Source organism: Lemur catta, chromosome 2 (assembly GCF_020740605.2).
Source record: "Lemur catta isolate mLemCat1 chromosome 2, mLemCat1.pri, whole genome shotgun sequence".
Lineage (NCBI taxonomy): Eukaryota > Metazoa > Chordata > Mammalia > Primates > Lemuridae > Lemur > Lemur catta.
In genome coordinates this window covers 35,471,888-35,494,871 of record NC_059129.1, presented here as the reverse complement: position 1 = coordinate 35,494,871, position 22,984 = coordinate 35,471,888, and the positions used below count along the sequence as shown (strand labels likewise).

General features: G+C 50.1%; 1 protein-coding gene across 1 annotated transcript; it reads right to left on the bottom strand.

The window, feature by feature from the left end:
- Nucleotides 1-1,400: 1,400 nt before the first annotated feature.
- SPN (sialophorin) lies at nt 1,401-22,675 on the bottom strand. The gene is made up of 5 exons (XM_045542173.1): nt 22,591-22,675; nt 22,433-22,540; nt 15,185-15,282; nt 5,789-5,952; nt 1,401-5,396 (listed from the first exon to the last, which is right to left on the bottom strand). Exons 1-5 carry the CDS (start codon nt 22,673-22,675, stop codon nt 4,028-4,030), a joined length of 1,824 nt encoding a protein of 607 aa, XP_045398129.1. The 3' UTR covers nt 1,401-4,027.
- Between the last annotated feature and the right edge of the window lie 309 nt (nt 22,676-22,984).

The following is a 22,984-nucleotide window of genomic DNA, read 5'->3' as shown; positions in this document are numbered from 1 at the left end:
CATGCATGGAGGCCCTTTTCCCGCCGTAAAAGTAAACTGCATTAGCAGATTTCTCAAGACCCTCCCCATCCAAATTTTTCTTCCATCTGGAATTTTCACTGTGGATGACAAAGCTTTATTTGTAAACATGATTTTAATGAGTACTTTTGACAATAAAATAGAAACGTTTTAAAACATAAGATGGAAGGCCGGGCGCGGTGGCTTACGCCTGTAATCCTAGCCCTCTGGGAGGCCGAGGCAGGTGGATCGCTCGAGGTAAGGAGTTCGAGACCAGCCTGAGCGAGACCCCGTCTCTACTAAAAATAGAAATAAATTATCTGGACAACTAAAAATTTATATATATATATATATATATATATATATATATATATATATATATATAAAATTAGCCGGGCATGGTGGCACATGCCTGTAGTCCCAGCTACTCGGGAGGCTGAGGCAGTAGGATTGCTTGAGCCCAGGAGTTTGAGGTTGCTGTGAGCTAGGTTGACGCCACGGCACTCACTCTAGCCCGGGCAACAAAGTGAGACTCTGTCTCAAAAAAAAAAAAAACAAAAACATAAGATGAAGTATAATATATGACAGAGAGAGAGAGAGAGAGAGGGAGAGAGAGTGTGTGTGTGTGTGAATTTTGTTATTTAAGAATCTGGAACATGCTGGTAATTAAGTTTTTCAAAAGAGAAAAAAATGTTATTTTACTGTCAGAACAAAACAAATATTTTCAACATTTTAAACTATTAATCCATCCCCCTTCTCCCATCCCCCCATGCCCCTCCAAAAAAGGCACATGGCGTACTCAGGGAGCAGCAGGGATTTGACGAGGCTTAGAGTGTCTGGGCCAAGTGCTGGCCCCACCTGGGTGGGCAGCAGAGAGGCAGGGCTGGCCTGGGAGGGATCGTACACTCCATGCCAAGGAAGGAGGGCTCCACCCTGATGGCCTTGGGGGTGCAGAGGTACCACCTGGACAGAGCAGCCTTTTAGAAGGGTCCCTGGGACCATCATGAACAGAGGATGGAAGGGATGGGGTCAGAAAACCAAAAAGGAAGTCTCAGGAGGTCCCTGGTGAGGTGTGAAGGTGGCCTCAAGAGAAGGAAGGGACCCAAGGGGCACTGGAAGAAGAACCAGCTGGACTGAGCGCCTGGGGAGTGGGGATGGGGAGAGACTGGGGCTTCCTGATGGCTCTAAGGTTTTGCCTGGGCCACCAGATGCGTGATGCTACGCCCCTCTGCTGAGGCCGGACAACAGGAGTGGAGCAGATTTGGGTTTGTGGCTTCCCTACCACTTTCCAAACTAGATTCAAACTCCCCAGCCCTTCGCTCCACGGCTCCAACCCCTCCTTCCACCTCATGCCACACTGCTCTCCTCAAACCAGACACAGCACACCACCCCTTTGGACAGCCTTTTTACCAATATTTTTTCAAACTGTAAAAGTAGTAGATATTTATTGTATAAAATTTGGAAAATACAGGAAAGTATAAACAAAATAAAAACCACATATAAACCCACCAACTTAGAGATAATAACCACAGCAAATTTGGGGTGATTCCTTTTTTTTCTCTGTTATATATGTTTTTGAATTTTTGTTGCAAAACTAGAATCATATGTATTTACAGATTAGTAACTTACTTTTTCCCCCGCTTAACATTATATTGTTGGCATTTTCGAAAGTCATTACACAGTTTTTGAAAATATGATTTTTAGTGATGGTAAGTACAAAAAGCCTTTTATAATTATTTTCCTAACTGATATATTTGGTCCTATCTTCATATGTTATATTTCCTTATTGTTTCTCTCTCTGTCTCCTTTGTTTTTGGTCTTACGATATCTACGTAGCTTCCTTTGCTTTGATTTTCCCTTTAGAGAATGGAAAAGCATCTATTCCACATTTGCCCAAAAAAGATTCCACATTGAACCGCTCTGCTTTGCTTTTCAGGTTTTTGCACCTGCCCTCCCCACTGCCAAGAGTGCCCTTCCCTTTCTCGAGCCTTCAGATCTCTGAAGGGTCCTCTCATTCATTCATTCACTCACTCAGATGCATATTCACTGAGGACCTGCGGCAGGCCAGGCGTGACAGCCCCCAGGAGTAAAGCAGTGGATGTGACAAAGGACCAGGACAAATGACAAACTCAGGTTAAGCCTCCGACCTTTGTCCAGGGGCAGCATTTCACTCTCTTCCTTCGGTGCACTCATAAAATTCTGTTTGTGCCTCTATTTTAACACTTACAAGATATTTTGATACTTTCTGGACTCTGGAAGCTCTGTTGGGTGCCTTACCACCTCTACCCCATTGCCTTCGGGATTTGCCCTGGAAACCAGTCATGGTTCAGAAATGACTGCATCTATCCATCGAGAGGTGGAGCTGATGACCTTGGAGTTCAGTGGCAGTGTTTTCTAAACTTGAAATTGGGGCACTTGGTATGACAAATCCAAGACAACAGTTGCAGAATCTCTAACAGACTTTTGCAACTCACTTCTGTCGTTCCCTGGCTACAGTTAGTCCAAACAGCACTTTGTGAGAAGTAGCAAAAGGTGCCTAGACACAGCCCCATGGGTGCTCAGCCTCGTGGTGGTGGTGGGGGGAGGCTGGGTTCCATCTGGCTCAGCCCTTCCCCCCAGAGCAGGCCACTTTCTGCCCTTCTCTCCCCTCCCCTCCCCTACTTCACAAACTGACCCACCTGGCCCTTGCCCATCTCCCACCCAGGCCACAAGGCAGTCAGACACACGTGGGTCCCATGTCTCTTTTTGTAGGTCAGTCTGTCAGCTCTCAGCCACTGCACCCTCTGACTCAACAACTTCCTCTTTGCAAATTTCCTCTTTGCCCTGGGGAAACATCAGCCCTGTGCTTCCTTGGGCAGCAGCCTAGGCTGCTCTCCACCCCAGACCCACTGGGGAAGTCTCTGCTCCCGGCTGTCTCCTCTTGTTGAACTCACTGTCACTGATTTCCCTGGAGAAGGGAGGGTGCTCAGCCCCCACACGAAGACTAAACACAACAGGGCGAAAGCGTCAGTGAGACCAGGGGTTTTGCAGCACCAGTTCCCACTACTGGGCAGACTCCTCTCCGCACGCGCGTGTGTGATGGGCGCACGGCATGTCCTGGAGGGAGGCAGACTGTGACGAAGGGGTACAGTGGCTGAACTGAAGACCTGGGACTTGGGTCACACGTGTCTTTCTATCAGGACGGGCATTCTTTACTGGGCTGCAGACAGAGGTGAATTTTCTGTTGTGTCTGCCCCATCTGAGCAAAGAGGAGGACACGTATGTTCTCAGGAGTCCTGTGTCCCCCACCCTCAGGCTGGCATCTCCACAGTCCCTGCACCGCTTCCTGCCCCTCGCTCACACCGTGTGTTCTCACTACTGCCCTTCACAAACATCGTCAAATCCTCACTTCTTACCCACAAACTGCACCGTGGACGGTGGAGGGACTCAGAACTACAGGTGGCCAGAAACTCTTCTCACCTTCGCCCCTGGGAGGAGAAATAGCGAAGCCTCTGGCTGCCTCAGGCCATAGGTGGGGAGAGTGTGGAGGCTTGAGCCTGGGCCAGCCTAGAGCCCAGGTGCTCTGGGAAAGGCCACAGGCCCACCTGAGCGCTTGCTGAGGGCCCCCCCAGCTGGTGCTCCGGGCTGGGCCCGCGGCCCTGAGCCAGGGGAGGTTCTGGGCTGCCCCAGGGGTCAGCCCTTCTCACTACGGGGCCGGCCGAGCAAAAGCGCTTCAGAAAGCTAATCGTGGGTGGGAGTTGGCTGGGTTGTCATTTCTCCTTCTTTCCAGACTCTGATACCCCTGGGGATCCCCCGAGAAGTCACAGGTCAAGTGAGTCTGGCATTATGGGGTCCCGGCAGCTGGCTGCAAGGATTAGAGAGGTGGAGAGGAGGTGATGGGGAGAGGTAGCGGCTGCCCGGGCGGTTCCCGCCTCGGTCCGCAGGCGGCCGGCGGTGCGGCGAGGGCGAGGCGGGCGAGGCGGGCGCGGAGGCAGGAGCCGAGGAGCCGCCGGGAGGACGCGGGCGGGGGGCGGCCCTCGGCTCCTGCCCCTCACGAGCACCGCCGCGCCTCGGGCCCATCGGAAGTGCGGTCCTCCCCGGCCCCGGCCGCACTGCCCACCAGCGGCTCTTCCTCCGCTCCCAGGCGGGGCCCTGACTCCGGCTTCAGCTCCTCCAGGGCCAAGGAGCCCTGGCGAGACTTCCGCCTGCCGAAGAAAGTGGTGAGCGTGGGCCGCGGGCCGGACTCCTCCCCGTTGGGGACCCCGGGGCCCTTGTCCTCCCCAGGCCCTCCCGCTGTCGCTGTCGCGGCTCCCTCCTCGGGGACCCGGGCTGGCCCAGCCCAGGCATCCACCGCCCCATTGCGCTTTCTGCCCGCGCTTAGCTTCAGGGCCCCTGTGCGCCGCTTCTGCCGGTGGCGCCACAGCAGGAGCAGAGCTATGAAGGCCACGGCCACCAGCAGGGCCATGAGCACAGGCACAAGCAGCACGCCCTTCGACCCCCCGTGTGGATTTGGGGAGGGCATGACGACAGGAGTAATCACCGTGGATATTTTTACACTGGAGATGGAGGAGTCGCCGGCCCCATTGGAGGTCTCCAGAGAACCAGTGGCCGTGGTGACAGGGGGTCCACTGGCCTCACTGGAGGTCTCCAGAGAGCTAGTTGCCATGGTGACAGGGGGTCCGCTGGCCCCATTGGAGGTCTCCAGAGAGCTAGTTGCCATGGTGACAGGGGGTCCACTGGCCCCATTGGAGGTCTCCAGAGAGCTAGTGGCCGTGGTGACAGGGGGTCCACTGGCCTCACTGGAGGTCTCCAGAGAGCTAGTTGCCATGGTGACAGGGGGTCCGCTGGCCCCATTGGAGGTCTCCAAAGAGCTAGTTGCCATGGTGACAGGGGGTCCAATGGCCCCACTGGAGGTCTCCAGAGAGCTAGTGGCCGTGGTGACAGGGGGTCCGCTGGCCCCATTGGAGGTCTCCAGAGAGCTAGCTGTCATGATTCCACTGGTCACATTGTGGGATATTGCTGTGGGAACAGCAGGGTCACTGGTTGCATTTGAGGTTTCTAAGAGCATTGATGACTTCTCGGGGGAAACTTCCTGGGAGACTGTTGGCTCAGACACAGGGGGGTCAGTGCTAGCACCAGTGGAAGTCCCAAGAGGGGACACCTCACTGGCAGTGGGAGTTCGAGGTGGGCTTGAAACCTGGTCCCCAGTGCCGTCATCCTTGGGGTCCTTTGTTACCGAGCTGATGGACATCACTGAGTTGAGGTTCAGGGCCTCAGAGTTACGTGAGACCAAAGAGGACCCTCCAGGGCTGGACGGCTGCAAAGTTGTCTGGTTGCCCAGAGCCTCTGGGCTCACCACCAGGGCCCAGAAGAGCAGAAGCAGGGCCATCTCCAGAGCAAGGCACACGCAGAGTTGGGACCTGAGGTGAGAGGGGGTTGGAGAAACGGAACGCCGGGGAGCTGGGGGAGGACCGGGCCAGGCCCTCCCTCCTGCCCACTTCCCTGCCAACGGCCGGGCCCAGCTTGTGGTTTAACGGCTTTTTCCACCCTTGCTTTTATCATTATCAGAAATAACAAGTGAGCAGATGCTGGAAGCTGCCCCATCAGCCCCATCCGGGGCCCCCACAAGCCTAGGCAGTTCGGACCCCAGCAACAGCCACCCCCTCCCACCCTGCCTGATCCTGTGCAGCCCTATGGCCCCTGGTCCTCTTTTCCCATCACCTGTCAGGGTCTTTTCAAGCCATAGGCACATTCCCAGGTCCACTGAGGCCCCTGTCCCACCAGGCCACCCCACCAGGTCACACCCCCTTACCGGCTCAGTTGATTAGGGCACAGGTCTGGGGCCAGGCCACTCCAACTCCTCCTGAGGCTGGGGCAGGACTGGGGCAGACAGGGCCCCAGGGGGAAAGGAAGTGGGGCCCTGGCTCCACCCACCCCACCCTGCATCCTGCCCCACCCACCCTGCTCCTGCAGCTGCTATGTGAGGACAGCACCCTCACCTGCTCCTTCTGGGGTCTGGCATGGGGCCGGGGGGCTCTGGGGCTCACTGAGGCGGGAGGGGATGTGCGGGATCTGGCATGGGATTCCCGGGTCTTAGCTGGGGAATAGGATAGCAAGGGATGATGCTGGGGCAGGCTGGAGTCAGAGCCAGGGTGGTGGGAATACACCCTTGAGAACTCAGGGTGCAGAGGAGGCAGTCGGCGGGGAGGGTGATTTCCTTTCTATTTGTGGTCTCCGAGCTGTTAGGCCAAGACCTGGGTGGCACCATTTCCTGTCCCAAGAGCTCCCAGGAAGTAGCAGGGCAGGGGAAAGCCCCCGAGCCTGGCTGGGGCCGTGAGAGCCTTTGCAGGCTGGGGAGCTCTTGACTGCATCACAGAAGCTGTGGGTCCCCACGATGGCCCTCAGTAGCACGCTTGACTAAACCGAGGTGGTTACTAAGCACTGTGTAGGATATGGTCGCATTTTTGTAGAAGACTCCTAAGGATGCAGGAATCTAGATGGAAAATAGGAAAGATGTCTGCTGAGGGGTTAACCAAATAGTCTTTGGATAGATGAGAGTAGGGAGTTCTTTATTTCCCTCTGTGAATGATTTCTATTTCCTGACTTTCCTCTAATTAGTATGCTTTAACTCTTGGGATATGTATTTTTTGGTCTTTGCCTTTTTTGAAAAAAAAAAAAAAATCAGGCTGGGCGCAGTGGTTCATGCCTGTAATCCTAGCACTCTGGGAGGCTGAGGAGGGAGGATCGCTCAAGGTCAGGAGTTCGAGACCAACCTGAGCAAGAGCGAGACCCCATCTCTACTAAAAATAGAAAACTTAGCCAGGCATGGTGAGGGGTGCTTATAGTCCCAGCTACTCAGGAGGCTGAGGCAAGAGGATCTCTCAAGCCCAGGAGTTCAAGTTCAGCTCAAGCAACATAGCCAGACCTCATCCTAAAATAAATTTAAAAAAATTTTTAAAAGCCAAAACTGATTTTTATATTGTAAAAGCAACTCATGTGGATAATAGAAAATTATGTCAGTTTCATGGCAGTCTGGGACTGTATCATACTTAGAAACTGACAAGTTAGTCTGACCCAAAGACACGAGACTCCTGGGTCAGAGACATGGGAATCCATCACTCGCAGCACAGCAAGCAACAAGAGCATGAGGTTTGCATCAGTTCTCCTTACCCCCAAGTTCCACAGGAGCAACATAGAAGGGCCCAGACTGATGCCAGGCACACAGTGGGCTTGCACTGCAGCAGAGGAACACTGAGCTTGGGGGTAGCTGGCAGCAGGCAAGCTTGCTCAGTGTTCCGAAGGGAGGCACCACTTCATCCGTCAGGGTGGCTGCTCACGGCAAACACAACACTGAGAAATGCCTTAAGTAAAGAGTAGTTTGTCAGGTCCTGGCATTCTTGGCACACCCAGCAAGAATGTGCAGGGATGCTCAGGGGTGCCCACGGTGGGCTGCTTCTCCAACAGTCAGCAGAGATCAAATGAAAAGGCTCCACCAGATAAAATCTGGCACCACCAGATAAATACTCCCAACAGTGCCTGTTTGCACTGAGTGTTTCATTTTACACTCTCTTCTGCACTTTTCTTTTGATACTCAACAATATTTGGGGGACATGTTTCCATATGAATAAAATAGGCGCACTGAATGTTTAGATTGTTTCTAATATTTCATTATCACTAATACTGCTGCAGTAAATATCTTTGTTTATTTTTCTGTAATTGTCACATATTTTTTCTGTTTTAATAAGAAAGGGATAGAGGGAGAGAAAGAGGAAGGAGGAAAAAGAAAAGAAAAGAAAAGGATCCATTCCACTGTCAGACATCTAAGTTGTTTCAACCTTTTGCTATTGAAAATAGAAAAGCAAGAATAATTGGCTGCAAAGTTAGTGGATGTTAAATTGTTTTTTAATTCTAGAAAATAGAGAAAAATATTGAAAGACTGCACAAGATTTCCAACCTTTAAAGAAATTCCCAAGGCCAAATTCATTTTTGACAAAATTGTCATTTTAACCAAATTCTTTTTTTTTTTTAACTTTTCTTTCTTTCTTTCTTTTTTTTTTTTTTTGAGACAGAGTCTCTCTCTCTGTTGCTCTGGCTAGAGTGCCGTGGCATCAGCTTAGCTCACAGCAACCTCAAACTCCTGGGCTCAAGCGATCCTCCTGCCTCAGCCTCCCGAGTAGCTGGGATTACAGGCATGTGTCACCATGCCCGGCTGAGTTTTTTTTTTTAATGTATATTTTTAGTTGTCCAGCTAATTTCTTTCTATTTTTAGTAGAGACGGAGGTCTTGCTCTTGCTCAGGCTGGTCTCGAACTCCTGAGCTCAAACAATCCGCCCGCCTTGGCCTCCCAGAGTGCTAGGATTACAGGCGTGAGCCACCGCGCCCGGCCCAATCCTAGCACTCTGGGAGGCCGAGGCGGGCGGATTGTTTGAGCTCAGGAGTTCGAGACCAGCCTGAGCAAGAGCAAGACCTCCGTCTCTACTAAAAATAGAAAGAAATTAGCTGGACAACTAAAAATATATAGAAAAAACTAGCCGGGCATGGTGGCGCATGCCTGTAGTCCCAGCTACTCGGGAGGCTGAGGCAGGAGGATCGCTTGAGCCCAGGAGTTTGAGGTTGCTGTGAGCTAGGCTGATGCCACGGCACTCTAGCCCAGGGAACAGAGTGAGACTCTGTCTCAAAAATAAAAATAAAAATAAAAAAAGGACACCATTGGGATAATTAGCAAAATTTGAATATAGACTATAAAGTAGATAATAATAACATTAACCTTCCTGAGTTTGATAAGTATATTATGGTCATGAAAGAGAATGTCCTTGTTCTTCGGAAATACATGTTTGAAATAGGCAGAAGAAAAGGGTTACAAACTTCCTCTTAAGTAGTTCCACACACTCAAAAATAGTAACAGTAAAAATAATAATATAGGCAATAAAAAATAAAGCATATGTGGCAAGATGTTAATAGGTAGTGAAGCATCTACAGATGTTCGTTGTATCATTCTTGCAACTTCTCTGACTTCTGAATTTTTCAAAATAAAACAACATACTGAAAAATAGAAAGAACTAGAATCTGACCCCTCTTCTCCCCTACCTCACTGCTACCCCCCGGGGGCCCAAGCCTCCATGTTCCCTGGCCTAGACCGTGTGATAGTCTCCACCCCGTCTCCCTGTGTGTGACCTCGTCCGCCTCTGGCTGTTTTCCAGGGAGCAGCCAGAGGGACCCAGGTGAAACATCCATCCCGCCCTCCTCTGCTCTGAACCCTGAGGAGCCGACTCAGAGTCGACCATACCTGATCTGCCCTGCAAAACTCTCTTACCAATGCTGCCTCTGCCCCGCCACACAGGCACCCCCCACCCCACCACCCAGGCCCCTTTTTGTTCCTACAGAAGGCAATCCTGGAGGCCTCTGCACTGTCTGTTTTGCCTGCCCACCCCAGGCTCTTCCCCCAGATACCTGCAAGACTCCCTTTCTCATAGTCTTTGCTGGAATGTCACCTTCTCAGAATGTCTTTGCCTGGCCACCCTATTTCAACTTGCACCCCCTCCCCAGGCCTGCACCCCTACCCCGCCCCTGCTTTCTCTCTGTAGCACCTCTCACTTTCCAATGTACTGTGCGACTGACTCTTACTCTGCTTCTGTCTTTCTCCCCACTCTGGCATGGCCTCATGGCTGTGCACATCCGCTCACACTGTGCCCACGGCACCTGGAAAGTGCTTGGTACACAGTGGGCTCTGTGAATGAAAATAAAATTTTAAAGCTCACCCCCACACAGGCTGACCGAATGGACCCCCTCGTGGCCAAAGGAATATCCTAAAACTAAATTGCCTGCCAGGAGGAGGGAGGTCAGACATGCCTCATCATGCCCCCTCCGTTCTGGGGGACATCCTTTGTAACCCACTGACAGGCCTGAGGGTTTGCAAGACACACGTGCAGGTCCTCAATTTACACAACAAATCTATGTCCCATGGCTCAGTGGCTCATCTCTGATAAACAGCTCCTTATCTTAAAACATTCCAAGCCTTTAGACAAAGCTTCCTATCTTTAATCAATTACAAGCCAAGAATCTTTAAATCCACCTATAACCTGTAAGCCCCTCCCCACGCCCCACCCCTGCCTTAGAGACGGCCCACCTTTTCAGGCCAAGCCAATGTAGGCCTCCCACATACTGATTGATGACTTTACCTGTAACCAGTCTCCCTGATATGTATAAAACCAAACTGTGACCCAGCCACAGCGAGGCCACTTGCTCAAGGCTTCTTGGGCGTGGCTCTGGGTCATGGTCCTCAAATCTGGCTCAGAGTAAATCTCTTTAAAATTACAGAGTTTGGGGCCGGGCGCAGTGGCTCATGCCTGTAATCCTAGCACTCTGGGAGGCTGAGGCGGGAGGATCACTCCAGGTCAGGAGTTCGAGGCCAGCCAGAGCAAGAGCGAGACCCCCGTCTCTACTAAAAATAGAAAGAAATTAGCTGGACAGCTAAAAATATATAGAAAAAAATTATCCGGGCATGGTGGCGTGTACCAGAGTCCCAAGTACTCGGGAGGCTGGGACTCTAGCCCTGGCAACAGAGCGAGACTCTGTCTCAAAAAAAAAAAAAAAAAATTACAGAGTTTGGGTTTGTGATGTTTATTGGCTGAAGACTTCTCAGGCTGAAGAACTGAGTGGGCAAAGGCGAAGAGGCAGAGGGGGGTGGGCCACAGGCGGGCAGTGGGAGGCTGGGGATGCCCGCACTGCAAGGCCCTGCCCAGCCAGCCTTGAGGAGGTCACCAGAGGTCACCAGAGGTCTGCCTGTCTCTACTGAAATGACAGCCCCGCCCTCCCCAGGGCCCAGGTGCCTGCAGGCAGGTCTTCCAGGGGCCTGTTCCTAGCCAGACGCCAAGGCCACCAGGAACTGAGGGAAGCCTAGGGCCAGGGAGGCCACGGAAGAGGGGTCAGGCAGCACAGCGTGACTCCCGGGTGCATCACCTACTGGCTGTGTGGCCTGGAGTCAAGCATGTAATCTCTCTGCCTCAGTTTCTTCATCTGTAAAACAGGCGTATTAATACTATTTTTCAAAGATCTTGGGTGAATTCAATTAGACAGGGTGAGGGATCCTCAGTAAGATCCTGATACTACCGGCTGCTGTCCCGAGAGAGGGGCTGCTGTGGGGGACGGCACAGGTCTACTCCAGCCAAGCCCCCATTAAAAAGCCTGCCAGGGAAGCTCAGCGCCAACAGGGAGCTCAGCCAACACACAGCGGACCCATTTCTTAGAGCATTTACTACAAAAGCCTTACAAATATAAATATGTATGTCTTGCAACCAGCAGCAGCTCTCTCTAAGACCCAGAGCCATTCCCTGAGAGTTACCGGGGGGTGACGGGGAACAGAGCCCCCTAACTTCCCTGGCTGCCAGCCAGCGGGGGCCTCTCCCTGAACACTGAGCAACCCTTGTCCTTTTGCACTTCACCGACCCTTCGGGCCCAGCTCCCCCTCCCTCATGCGTTCTTTAAAAGGCCCAAACCGGCCCGTATAAACCAGAACAGAGCTCACTCTTTCCCCACCTTTGGTAGTTACTGAATAAAATCTGTCGTCACCACTTTAACTATGTCTGCTCACCTGGGACGCTGTTAATGCCCTTTCTGATCCTCCAGGGCCTGGGGCCCTTTCTTCCATCCACAACCCTCTCAGGGAACAAGACTGACAAGTCATGCAGTCCTTGTCCTCTGGGGAACAGGCATCTGGTCAGAAAGGAGATGTTTAGGGACTAACTTAGTCAGTGAAAACTACTGTGAGGTGGCGGCGCCTGAAGTCCCAGCTGCAGGGGAGGCTGAGGCAGGAGGGTCCCTGCGCCCAGGAGTTGGAGGCTGCAGTGAGCTAGATCATGCCACTGCTCTCCAGCTTGGGTGACAGAGCAAGATCCTGTCTCCAAAAAATAAATAAAATAAAAATTAAAAAGTATTGTTTCTTAACTTATATCAAAGTAATACATATTATAGGCACAGAAGGGTTTACCATAAATAGTAATAATCCGCTCCCTTCCCCTCGAGTCATGGTCTCAAAAGAAACCATTTTTAATGCTTTTAACTTTGTCTAGTCTCAGTTCTTCCGGAGGGTCCACATTCCTAAGCACTGTGCTAATTCTGCTGTTGCTGCCTGCCATCCTCTCAGATGAGCATGTGACCCAAGGCCCTGCCCCAGCCAGGTCCCACCTCCCGGGCCAGTTAAATCCCTCTCTTCAGGCCCTTTGTAACTGGGACAAAAGTTGCTTTTGTAACTTTAAATAATACCTCTCTGTGATCATTTTTGATATCAGTTATCAGACCCAGCGGGGCACAGTGGTTAAGCGAGTAGTCTCAAGCCAGACTTCCCGGGGCCAGGTGGGGCTCAGCAACTGAGTGTGTGACCTTGGGTGACAGTATAACCTTTTTGTGCTCCTCTCCGTTAGCTCCTCTGTGAGAAAGGGATTGGGATAACAACTCCTGCCTGGCACTGTTGTTGTGGGGATTCAGTGAGTTAGGGAGACCTTGGAACAGTGCCCAGCACCCCTGAGTGCTGCATAAATACTGCCTTAATAAATTCTTGATTGTCACTTTGTGACAACATTGGCATTCTCTTGCTCATATTGTCTAGAGCCACACTATCCAATAGAGCAGCCACTGGCCACAGGAGGCTATATTCACTTACATGAATTAAAATTAAATAAGATTTAAAACTCAGTTCCTCAGCTGCAACTAGCCAGGCGCATTTCAAGCACTCAAAAAGCACATGTGGCTAAGTGGCTGTCGTACTGAATAGCACAGAATATTGCCATAATCTCAGATATTTGAGATCAACGCTATCTGGTCCAGAGTTTGAATCTAAAAACTATTAATTTTCTTTGCTTTTTAAGAGACTGTAAATATTACTTAGTGCACAGCCAATAATTTCCTATGATTACCTATCCTTTGTTATATAGCTTTTAATTTTTCTTAGAGTTCTAACGGATTTTCCTAATTCCTTGCTTGGGGATTGCCTATCTTCTCCCCTGCCACACAGCTTCATCTTGGGACCAGCAGATATTTCTCTTCTGGGTGGGATCTCCTATTTCCTGTACCAAATATCCTCCTCTTTCATGGCTGCCCCTCTCGATTTTGCTGAAGCATATTCTCAAGTTGCTCCCTAAGAAAGTGACCTCCCTAAGAAGAAGGTAAATTTTCTAAGTAATCTTGCACCTAAATACGTCTTTATTTTATTTTCACACTTGATATAAAAGTCCAGCCTTCAAGTTAAAAAGCCCTAATCCACCATTGAAAGCCCCTATTCACCTTTTATTGGCTCACTCTGAAGTAGGAACGGACTTTAAAGAAATACCAGACACTCAGAGCTTGCAGCACGAAAGGGAAACACACAGATAACCCAAGCCCATCGTCCATGCTTTCTCCGCCCGTCCCAGCAGACCCCAATTCATGGAGGGGCCTCCCTCCAGACGCATCAGGGACTCTGACCCCTCCTTCAGCTCCAAGAGAAAGTTTGCCCCTGGCCCATGACTGCATCAGGAAAGGACATGTGTTCCAAGTCCAGCCACTGAGATGCCAGGAAGGGAGGTTTCTCAGGAAGGCTTCTTCTTACTTTTATTTTATTTTATTTTTGAGACAGAGTCTTTCTCTGTCACCCTGGGTAGAGTGCAGTGGCATCATCTTAGTTCACTGCAGCCTCACACTCCTAGGCTCAAGCCATCCTCCTGCCTCAGCCTCCTGAGTAGTTGGGACTACAGGCGAGCACCACCACACCCAGCTAATTTTTCTATTTTTTGTAGAGATGGGGTCTTGCTCTTGCTCAGGCTGGTCTCGAACTCCTAGGTTCAAGCAGTCCTCCTGCCTCGGCCTCCCAGAGTGCTAGGATTGCAGGTGTGAGCCACTGCTCCAAGCCCTTCCTTACTTTTAAAAAGAGAACCAGGGGCAGTGACTTTTCCCTCCCACCAGTCATGATTAAGGACAAATTCCACAACTCTGAGAGGAACTGGCCCCAGGATAACGAAAACATTGCAGGGTTCCGGGCAGGCAGAGACGCACAGCACGGGATCATTGAGGCCTCCAAAGTTTCTTATAAGTTGGATTTTTAGTTATTTATAGCCAGAAGCATATAAGTAGATAAAAAATGAAAAGGAATCCTGGAGGAATCAGAATTTATCTAAATAAAAAGAAATAAAAATCTGATATTCTTAGAGAAATTTGAGAAGATACTACTTCCTTAAAATAAAAATAGGGTGTTATGAAAAAGAAATAATTAGAGGCCAGGCGCAGTGTCTCACGCCTGTAATCCTAGCACTCTGGGAGGCTGAGGTGGGAGGATCGCTCAAGGTCAGGAGTTCAAGACCAGCCTGAGCAAGAGTGAGACCCCCATCTCTACTAAAAATAGAAAGAAATGATCTGGACAGCTAAAAATACACATAGAAAAAAATTAGCCGGGCATGGTGGTGCATGCCTGTAGTCCCAGCTACTCGGGAGGCTGAGGCAGGCTGAGGCAGGAGGATCGCTTGAGCCCGGGAGTTTGAGGTTGCTGTGAGCTAGGCTGATGCCACAGCACTCACTCTAGCCTGGGCAACAGAGCAAGACTCTGTCTCAAAAAAAAAAAAAAAAAAAAAGAGGCTGGGCTCGGTGACTCATGCCTGTAATCCTAGCCCTCTGGGAGGCCGAAGCGGGTGGATCGCTCGAGGTCAGGAGTTCGAGACCAGCCTGAGCGAGACCCTGTCTCTACTAAAAACAGAAATAAATTATCTGGACAACTAAAAATATACATAGAAAAAATTAGCCGGGCATGGTGGCACATGCCTGTAGTCCCAGCTACTCGGGAGGCTGAGGCAGAAGGATTGCTTGAGCCCAGGAGTTTGAGGTTGCTGTGAGCTAGGCTGACGCCATGGCACTCACTCTAGCCCAGGCAACAAAGTGAGACTCTGTCTCAAAAAAAAAAAAAAAGAAGAAATAATTAGAGCACAAGACTGAATTCTTAGAAATTCAAACCGTGATACTGAATTACTAACAACATTGGAATAAAAAGCCAAGGAACTATCCCAGAAAATAGAACCCTAGAAAAGTATAGGGGTGGGGGAGAAAATCCGAGGGACAGCAGTTCTGTGCTGCCGTAACAGAGATCCAATGACGTAGTGGCCTAGAGAACAAGGCAGATTATTTCTCTCTAATGGACATGCCCAAGTTAAGCGGTGGTGGTGGTTGGGAAGGTGGCTCTGCTCCTCACATCATTCAGGGGCCCAGGTCCCTTCCCAGTCACTGCTCTGCCATCTACTAGGGCACCGTTGTCATCTGGATGTTTGAGTCTGTTGCCTGGAGTTCTAACTAGCAGAAAGGGAAAAGAGAGCATGGGGCTGGCTCACCTTCTTAAGACCTAAGACATGAAATCACACATATCACTTCCATCACATTCTATTGGTGAAAACTTAGTCATATGACCATGCCTGGCTGCAAAGGAGGCTGGGAAATGCAGTGCAGCCATGTTCCCGGGGGAGAAGGGATCATTGGATTTTGGTGGACAAAGAGTACTCCTCACCAGAGAGACACCGTGGATCAACCCAAGAGGCCAAAGGCCAACCAATAAGAGTGCCAAGAAGAGAGAACCATTAAAATGGAAGGAGGAGAATGAGCAGAGAAATATCACATGACAATTTCACTCAGCTGAAAAACATCCACCTTCAGGCCGAAAAGCCCACCTAGTGTCTGCCCAGTGAAAGAAGGCCCACGCCCCCACACGTCCGAACCCCAAAGATATCAAGTACAACCTAATTCTTTCTTAAAGAACAGGAAGCAGCTGGTGATGAGGTTTACATAAGTGAAGGAAAAAATTCCGAAGCCTCAAAAAGGGCTGATAGAGTCACCAACTCCTCATTTGGCTCTGAGCTTCCTGGGGCTGGCCCTAAGAGGAAACACTTGCATGAATTATTACAGTCAAAAAGGAAGGAATGCAGTAGTTCCTCAGAGAAGTCCGATGTTCTCCTGGCACTCACTTCTAAAATTAATTTTCATATAAGAACATACATCATGCTGGTTGATGTCATGGATGTGACGGCAGAGGCAACGCGCCAGTCACGAGCAGGGGCCTGGCGTTAAAGCCAGACTAGCCTGAGGCAGACACCACTCATTAACCGTGTGCCCTCGGACGTTTCCAAGTCTCAGATTTCCTCACCTTTAAAATGGGAATAGAGTATCTACCTCACAACAGTATTAATTTGTTCATTTATCCCACAAACATTTGTTGAACACCAACCATGTGTCAGGCATAGGAATATGATAATGAGTGAAATAAAGTCCCAGTCACCTGTCCTCCGGGACGTGACCTTCTCCAGACTGAGGCAGACTCTAAACAAACATATGCTGCAGGTACTATGGAGGAACACAGGCAGTAAAGGGGGAGAGGGACTACCTTCTACAAGCAGGCCTCTCTGAGAGGTGACATCTGAGCAGAGCCCTGAGGGAAGTGAGGGAGGGAACCATGCAATACCTGGGGAGGGAATTCCAGAGGAGGACAAAGCCAGTTCTCAGGCCCTAAAACTGAATCATGCTTGGTGTGTTCTGGACACCCCAAGGAGCAGATGTGAAGGGGAAAGGGTGGGACAGGAAGTCAGGGAGGAAAGGGGGCCATCGGGCATGGCCTTAGGTCATCCTGGGACCTTTACTCCAAGTCAGTGGAGGGCTTCGACTTTGAAAGGCTCCTTCTGGCTGCTCTGGGGGTGACAGACTGAGGGGCAAGTGTGAAGCAGAGAAGGCAATGAGGAGGCCACCACTCCAAGTCAGGGGACGAGGGACCAGGTCTGTATCAGGTGATAGTGGGGAAAGAGGTCAGAAGCCGAGTATCCTCTGAAGGTGGAGCCAACGGGATTTCTTAACAGACTGGATCCTAGAGTGTGAGAGAGGGGATCAAGGACAAGACCAAGGTTTTGGCCAGGCCAACTGTAAGACTAGAACTGTCATTTTCTGATATAGGAAGGCTAGGGGAGGAGCAGGTTTTGGGGAGAAGATAAAGAGTTCACTGGGGACATCAACATTTGAATGGTGTTCAAAGCCAAGAGTCTGGACAAGCTCACCTCAAGGGTGAGTGTGGATTAGGAGACGACATGTGAGATGGGTGCTACCCCCTTACAGAGAGGGCAGTGGCCATGCAGAGAGGTTAAGTGTCTTGCCCAAAGTCACATAGTTGGTAAGGGGTATATTTGTTTTTGTTTTTTCTTTTGAGACAGAGTCTCACTCTGTTGTCCAGGCTAGAGTGCCGTGCCATCAGCCTAGCTCACAGCAACCTCAAACTCCTGGGCTCAAGCAATCCTCCTGCCTCAGTCTCCTGAGTAAGTAGCTGGGACTACAGGCATGCACCACCATGCCAGGCTAATTTTTTCCATATATTTTTAGTTGTCCAGCTAATTTCTTTCTACTTTTAGTAGAGATAGGGGTCTCACTCTTGCTCAGGCTGGTCTCGAACACCTGACCTCAAGCGATCCTCCTGCCTCGGCCTCCCAGAGTGCTAGGATTACAGGCATGAGCCACAGCGCCCAGCCTGTAAGGGGTATATTTGGAATCAGAATTCAAAACTAGGTGCAGCCGGGCGCAATGGCTCACGCCTGTAATCCTAGCACTTTGGGTAGGCCCAGGCGAGAGGATCACTTGAGCTCAGGAGTTCAAGACCAGCCTTTTTCTTTTTCTCTATAAAAAGATAAAAAAATAAAAAATAAACTAGGTGCTAGTTCAAACCCTTTTGTATTCCATTAGAGTCATCTGTTTAGGTTTCTGTTGATCTGATTTGACCCACAGCTGTAATTTGGAATATATAGGACTTAACTAGGGATCACCCAGCCCTGAAGATCTAGGTTGTTTCTCAGCTGGGCTTTTGAGAAGAGCTGGAGAATCAGGAGTCCAGGACGTGCGCCTGGGGGTCTGATGGGATTCCAGCATCTCACGTAAGGGCTGATCTGTGTGCCTGGCAAAGACACAGGTGGTGGCAGTCATCACAGATTTCCAAAGCCAGAGGCCGTGGCCAGCCAGGTCTCGGCCAGAGCAGACACAGTTCTAGGCCTGTCCCAGCCCCTGACCAACTGAATGAGCAGCCAGCATCGCACCGCAGTGGCCTTCCTCCAGTCCTCCAGTGCCAAGATAGGTGTCCCCGACTGCTCCTCCTTGTCCCAGCTCTAAATTGAAGGCAGTGGTGCTGCTTTCTCCAGGACAGTTATGAAGTTAAATGAGAAAATATCAGTAAAACTCCCCCAAACCTGCTCCTCCCCCAGCACAGAGGTTTTTTTTTTTCTTTTCCTGCCTCAGCCTTTAAGAACTCAGCAAAGACCCTCGAGAAGAGCACTCGAGGGGTCCCACCTGCCCCTGCATCTTTCTGTTCAGTTTCTGTTCAGTTCGATGTCTTCCACCTAGGAAGTGGTTTCAGACAGGGCTCCTCAGAGCACCGGGGTTTAGAGGTGGTGCTTTGGGGTTGTCACCCTGGGATGGTTGCCATCCACCCCCACCCCCTAGACCCATTCTCTGCCCTCCTTTCTGCCCCGGAGGCTCCCTTGCCTTCTGACTTCCCCTTGGGTTCAGCTAAACGGAGGAGCGGCTGGAGCTCGGAGGGAGAGAGGAGTCGGGACCTTTTTTCCCTGTTCCCTTCCTGCTGTGGGTTGCGTCTCTGGCAGTGGCTTCATCCTCCCCACCCATCTGCAGCGCTGTCAGGTGGCCCTTCCCTCTGTGTCTCCAGCTCTTGATGAGTTTCAGTAGCACAATTTCTCTCCCTTACCCTGTCAGTCCCACAGGCAGTTACACCTCCCCATGGTTGCTTCAATATTCCTTGTAGGTTTATTTAAGCATACCCGTATCTCTGCAAGTAGTCCCTATATCAAAGCTTCTAGAACTGCACTTTCCAGTAGGATAACCACTAGCTACATGTGGGTATTTAAATTTCAATTAATTAGCTGGCCAGTGACTCTTGCCTGTAATCCTAGCACTCTGGGAGGCTGAGGCAGGAGGATTACTTGAGCTCAAGAGTTCGAGACCAGCCTGAGCAACAGCAAGACCCCATCTCTACTAAAAATAGAAAGAATTATCTGGGCAACTAAAAATAGAAAAAATTAGCCATGTGTGGTTGTGTGAGCCTGTAGTCTCAGCTACTTGGGAGGCTAAGGCAGGAGGATTGCTTGAGCCCAGGAATTTGAGGTTGCCGTGAGCTAGGCTGATGCCACGGCACTCTAGCCTGGGTGACAGAGCAAGACTCTGTCTCAAAAAGATAATTAATTAATTAATCAAAATTCAGGAGGCTGAGGCAGGAGGATCACTGGAGGCCAGGAGTTTGAGACCAGCCTAGGTGACATAACGAGACCCTGTCTCTAGAAAATAAAAATAAATAATAAATTAAATTAAAATTAAATGCAATTTAAAATGCAGTTCCTCAGTTGCACTGCCAGATTTCAAGTGTTCAGTAGCCAATGTGGCTAGTGGCTACCATTTTGAACAGCACAGATAGGGAAATTTCCATCATTTCAGAAGGTTCTATTGGATAGCACTGCTCTAGAACCATCTGAGTCGGATTGTTTCCTGCTGGGACTGACTGTACCTGCTCCCATGTCCATAAGAACCAACCATTTTCATCTGGTTTACATATTTCGGAGTCCAGTTGAAACTGTCATTGATCCTCAACTATTCTAACAGGTATTCAAGACATAACATCTAACCCTTATACACTGCCGATGGGAATGTGAAATTGGGCAGCCACTTTGGAAAACAGTCTGGCAGCTCCTCAAAATGCTAAACATAGAGTTACCATATGTTCCAGAAATTTCTTTCTTTCTTTCTTTTTTTTGAGACAGAGTCTCACTCTGTTGCCCAGGCCAGAGTGCCGTGGTGTCAGCCTAGCTCACAGCAACTTCAAAATCCTGGGCTCAAGCCATCCTCCTGCCTCAGCCTCCCAAGTAGCTGGGACTACAGGCATGCGCCACCATGCCCGGCTAGTTTTTTCTATATATTTTTAGTTGTCCATAATTTCTTTCTATTTTGTTTTAGTAGAGACGGGGTCTCGCTCTTGCTCAGGCCAGTCTCGAACTCCTGAGCTCAAATGATTTGCCTGCCTTGGCCTCCCAGAATGCTGGGATTACAGGCATGAGCCACTGCGTCCGGCCAGATAGCAGCATTATTTATAATTTCCAAAAGTAGACACAATCCATGTGTAAATCAACTGATGAATGATAAACAAAATGTGGCACAGCCATAGCATGGATACTATTCAGCTATCAAAAAGAATGAAGCACTGGTACATGCTACAGCATGGATGAAGCTTAAAAGTATCACGCCAAGACACACTGTATGAGACCTGGAAAAAAATGATTATGCTATAAAACAAGCAAGTCACAAAGGACCACATAAGTATATGATTCCATTTGTATAAAATGTCTAGAAAAAAAGCAAATCCATAGAAATAGAAATAGATTGGTCATTTTTCTAGGGACTAGGAAGGTGAAGGGAGAAATGGGTATAGGGTTTCTTTTTGAGGTAATAAAAATGTTCTAAAATTGATTGTGGCAATGGTTGTACCACTCTGAATATACTAAAAATCATCGAATTGTACACCTTGAATGTGTGAATTGAATGGTACATACATTATATAACTCAATAAAATTATAAAAAAAGACAATGTCTGACAGTGATGAATTTTTAAATAGCAGTATGTTATTAGAAACATGGAGGTAAATACCAGCAGAAACAGCTAAAAAGAGTTCAGAGTTGTTGTCTAAGAAGAGAGACCTGGGGCTGGGCGCTGTGGCTCAAGCCTGCAATCCCAGTACTTTGGGAGGCTGGGATGGAAGGGTCACTTGAGCCCAGGAACTTCAGACCAGCCTGGGCAACACACTGAGGCCCCATCTCTACAAAAAGTAAGAAAAATAGGCCCAGCAAGGTGGCTCACACTTTTAATCCTAGCACTCTGGGAGACCGAGACAGGAGGATTGCTTGAGGTCAGGAGTTTGAGACCAACCAGAGCAACAGCAAGACCCCATCTCTACTAAAAATACAAAAATTAGCTGGATGTTGTGGCACATGCCTGTAGTCCTGGCTACGGGGGAGGCTGAGGCAGGAGGATTACTCGAGCCCAGGAGTTTGAGGTTGCAGTGAGCTATGATGACACCACTGCACTCTACCTGGGGCAACAGTGCAAGACTGTGTCTCAAAAAAAGAAAAAAAAGAAAAGAAAAATTAGCCAGGCATGGTGATGTGGGCCTGTAGACCTAGCCAATTTGGAGGCTGAGGCAGGAGGATCACCTGAGCCCAGAAGTTCGAGGCTGCAGTGAGCTAGATCAGGCCATTACACTCCAGCCTGGGTGACACAGTGAGACCCTGTCTCTAAAAAAAGAGAAAAAGAAGGTACTTAGTATCAACTGCCTGAGTTTAGAGACCTGTGTAACTGTGTAACTCAGGACAATGATTTTCTTTTTCTTTTTTATTATTGTTTTTTTCTATATCACAAGTCATCAAGCAAAGGACAATCATTTTCATGTAAACAGCCTAATGTGAGTCAGCAGTCTACCTCATTTCCACTGAGGGACAAACACAGTGCTCCATGAACCTAAGGATCAAATAAATCTTCACGGGAGAGGACAGGAGGAGATCTGGGAGGGCTCCGTGGAGGGGTATGGAACTGGCGTTCTGGGAGGAGGGAACCACCTGAACAAAAGAGGGAGACAGAAAAGCACCAGTAGTGTCTGGCCTGGCCCGGGATGAGGGGGTGGGATAAGGGGGAGAAGGGGGAGAAGGGAAACAGGCTCAGAGCCCATGGCATTCGGGACCAGAAGAGGTTTGCTGAGACCCCTGATAGCAATTCTCAATTTGTCATGGTCCCTTGGACCCCAGTTCTCAGCTTCTTCCCCTGTGTGGTTGTCTGTCTGCTAAGACTGCGGGGCTCTAAGCAGACCTGGCCTCTGCCCCAGACCACTCTCTGACAGCCTCTGCCACCCAGGAGCCCTTTCTAAAGCCCTCTCAACAAGTATTTGTTGAGTACCCACCATGCACTGGGCATGGTACGCTGCGCTGGGGACACGCAGTCTCCCGTGGTTCCCATGTCATGGCCATCACTAAGGGTTAGGACAGGGGTGCACAAGGACCCAGGGGGCCACGTAACAGGAGCCCCTACCCAAATCTGGGTGTCAGGAAAGGCTTCTTGGAGGAACTAATGCCTGTGCAGGCACCTGAAGGATGAACCGAGTCAGCCGGGCAGAGGGAAGAGGGCAAAGGACTCCAGGAGGAGGGAAGAGGGGCAGCCGAGGCCTGGGATGAAGAGGTTGCTGGAAAGCTCAGTGGGGCTGGAGTGTGGGGTGTTGGGAGATGGCCCGAGTCGTGAACGTAGGCCTGTCAACTCTTGTAAGCAGAGGTGACCGCAAACCTGCCAAGCTTTCTACTCTGTCTCAGCCACACTGGAGCTTGCAAAGGCCAGCACCTCTGTGACGCTGCACAGGAGTGGAGCTTGGTGGGTACTCACTAGCACAGCGGGCCCGGTTGTTCAAGTGCTGAAATCGTTCCGCACCTCTTGGCAAATAGCCGCTGGCCCAAGTGACCCTCCAGGCCTCGGCCTTCCCTCTGGCCACTCCTTCAGGAAACCCCAGGAGGCCCCACATTCCGGCACTAAAGGGTTCACACCTGCATGACAGTAGTGCCCCCTCGTATCATCACGAGGACTAACGGATCGAAAACTTAGCCTAGTGCCGAAGCGCACATTAGCCATGCTTAGTAAGCGTTAGGTATTATGGTCACCACCACAGCAACTTCAGGAACAGTCAGACCAAAGCCCATTCCCCAGAGACAAACCTCCAGGAGCCCCTGGTAGATGTCATGTGTCCTGTCTCCGCGTGGATACCAGACCAGGTGGTGGCCGCACGTTGCAGGACTGCTCGTGAATGTTGAGAGCGGCGCCCCCTCCTGGCCGCCATGAGAACTGCAGGGAGATTTGGGGAAAACCGGACGCGCCCCCAACAGCGGGGCACAAGGTGGAGCTGGGCTGGGGCACAGCATCCTGTAAGCAGGAAGTCTAAGG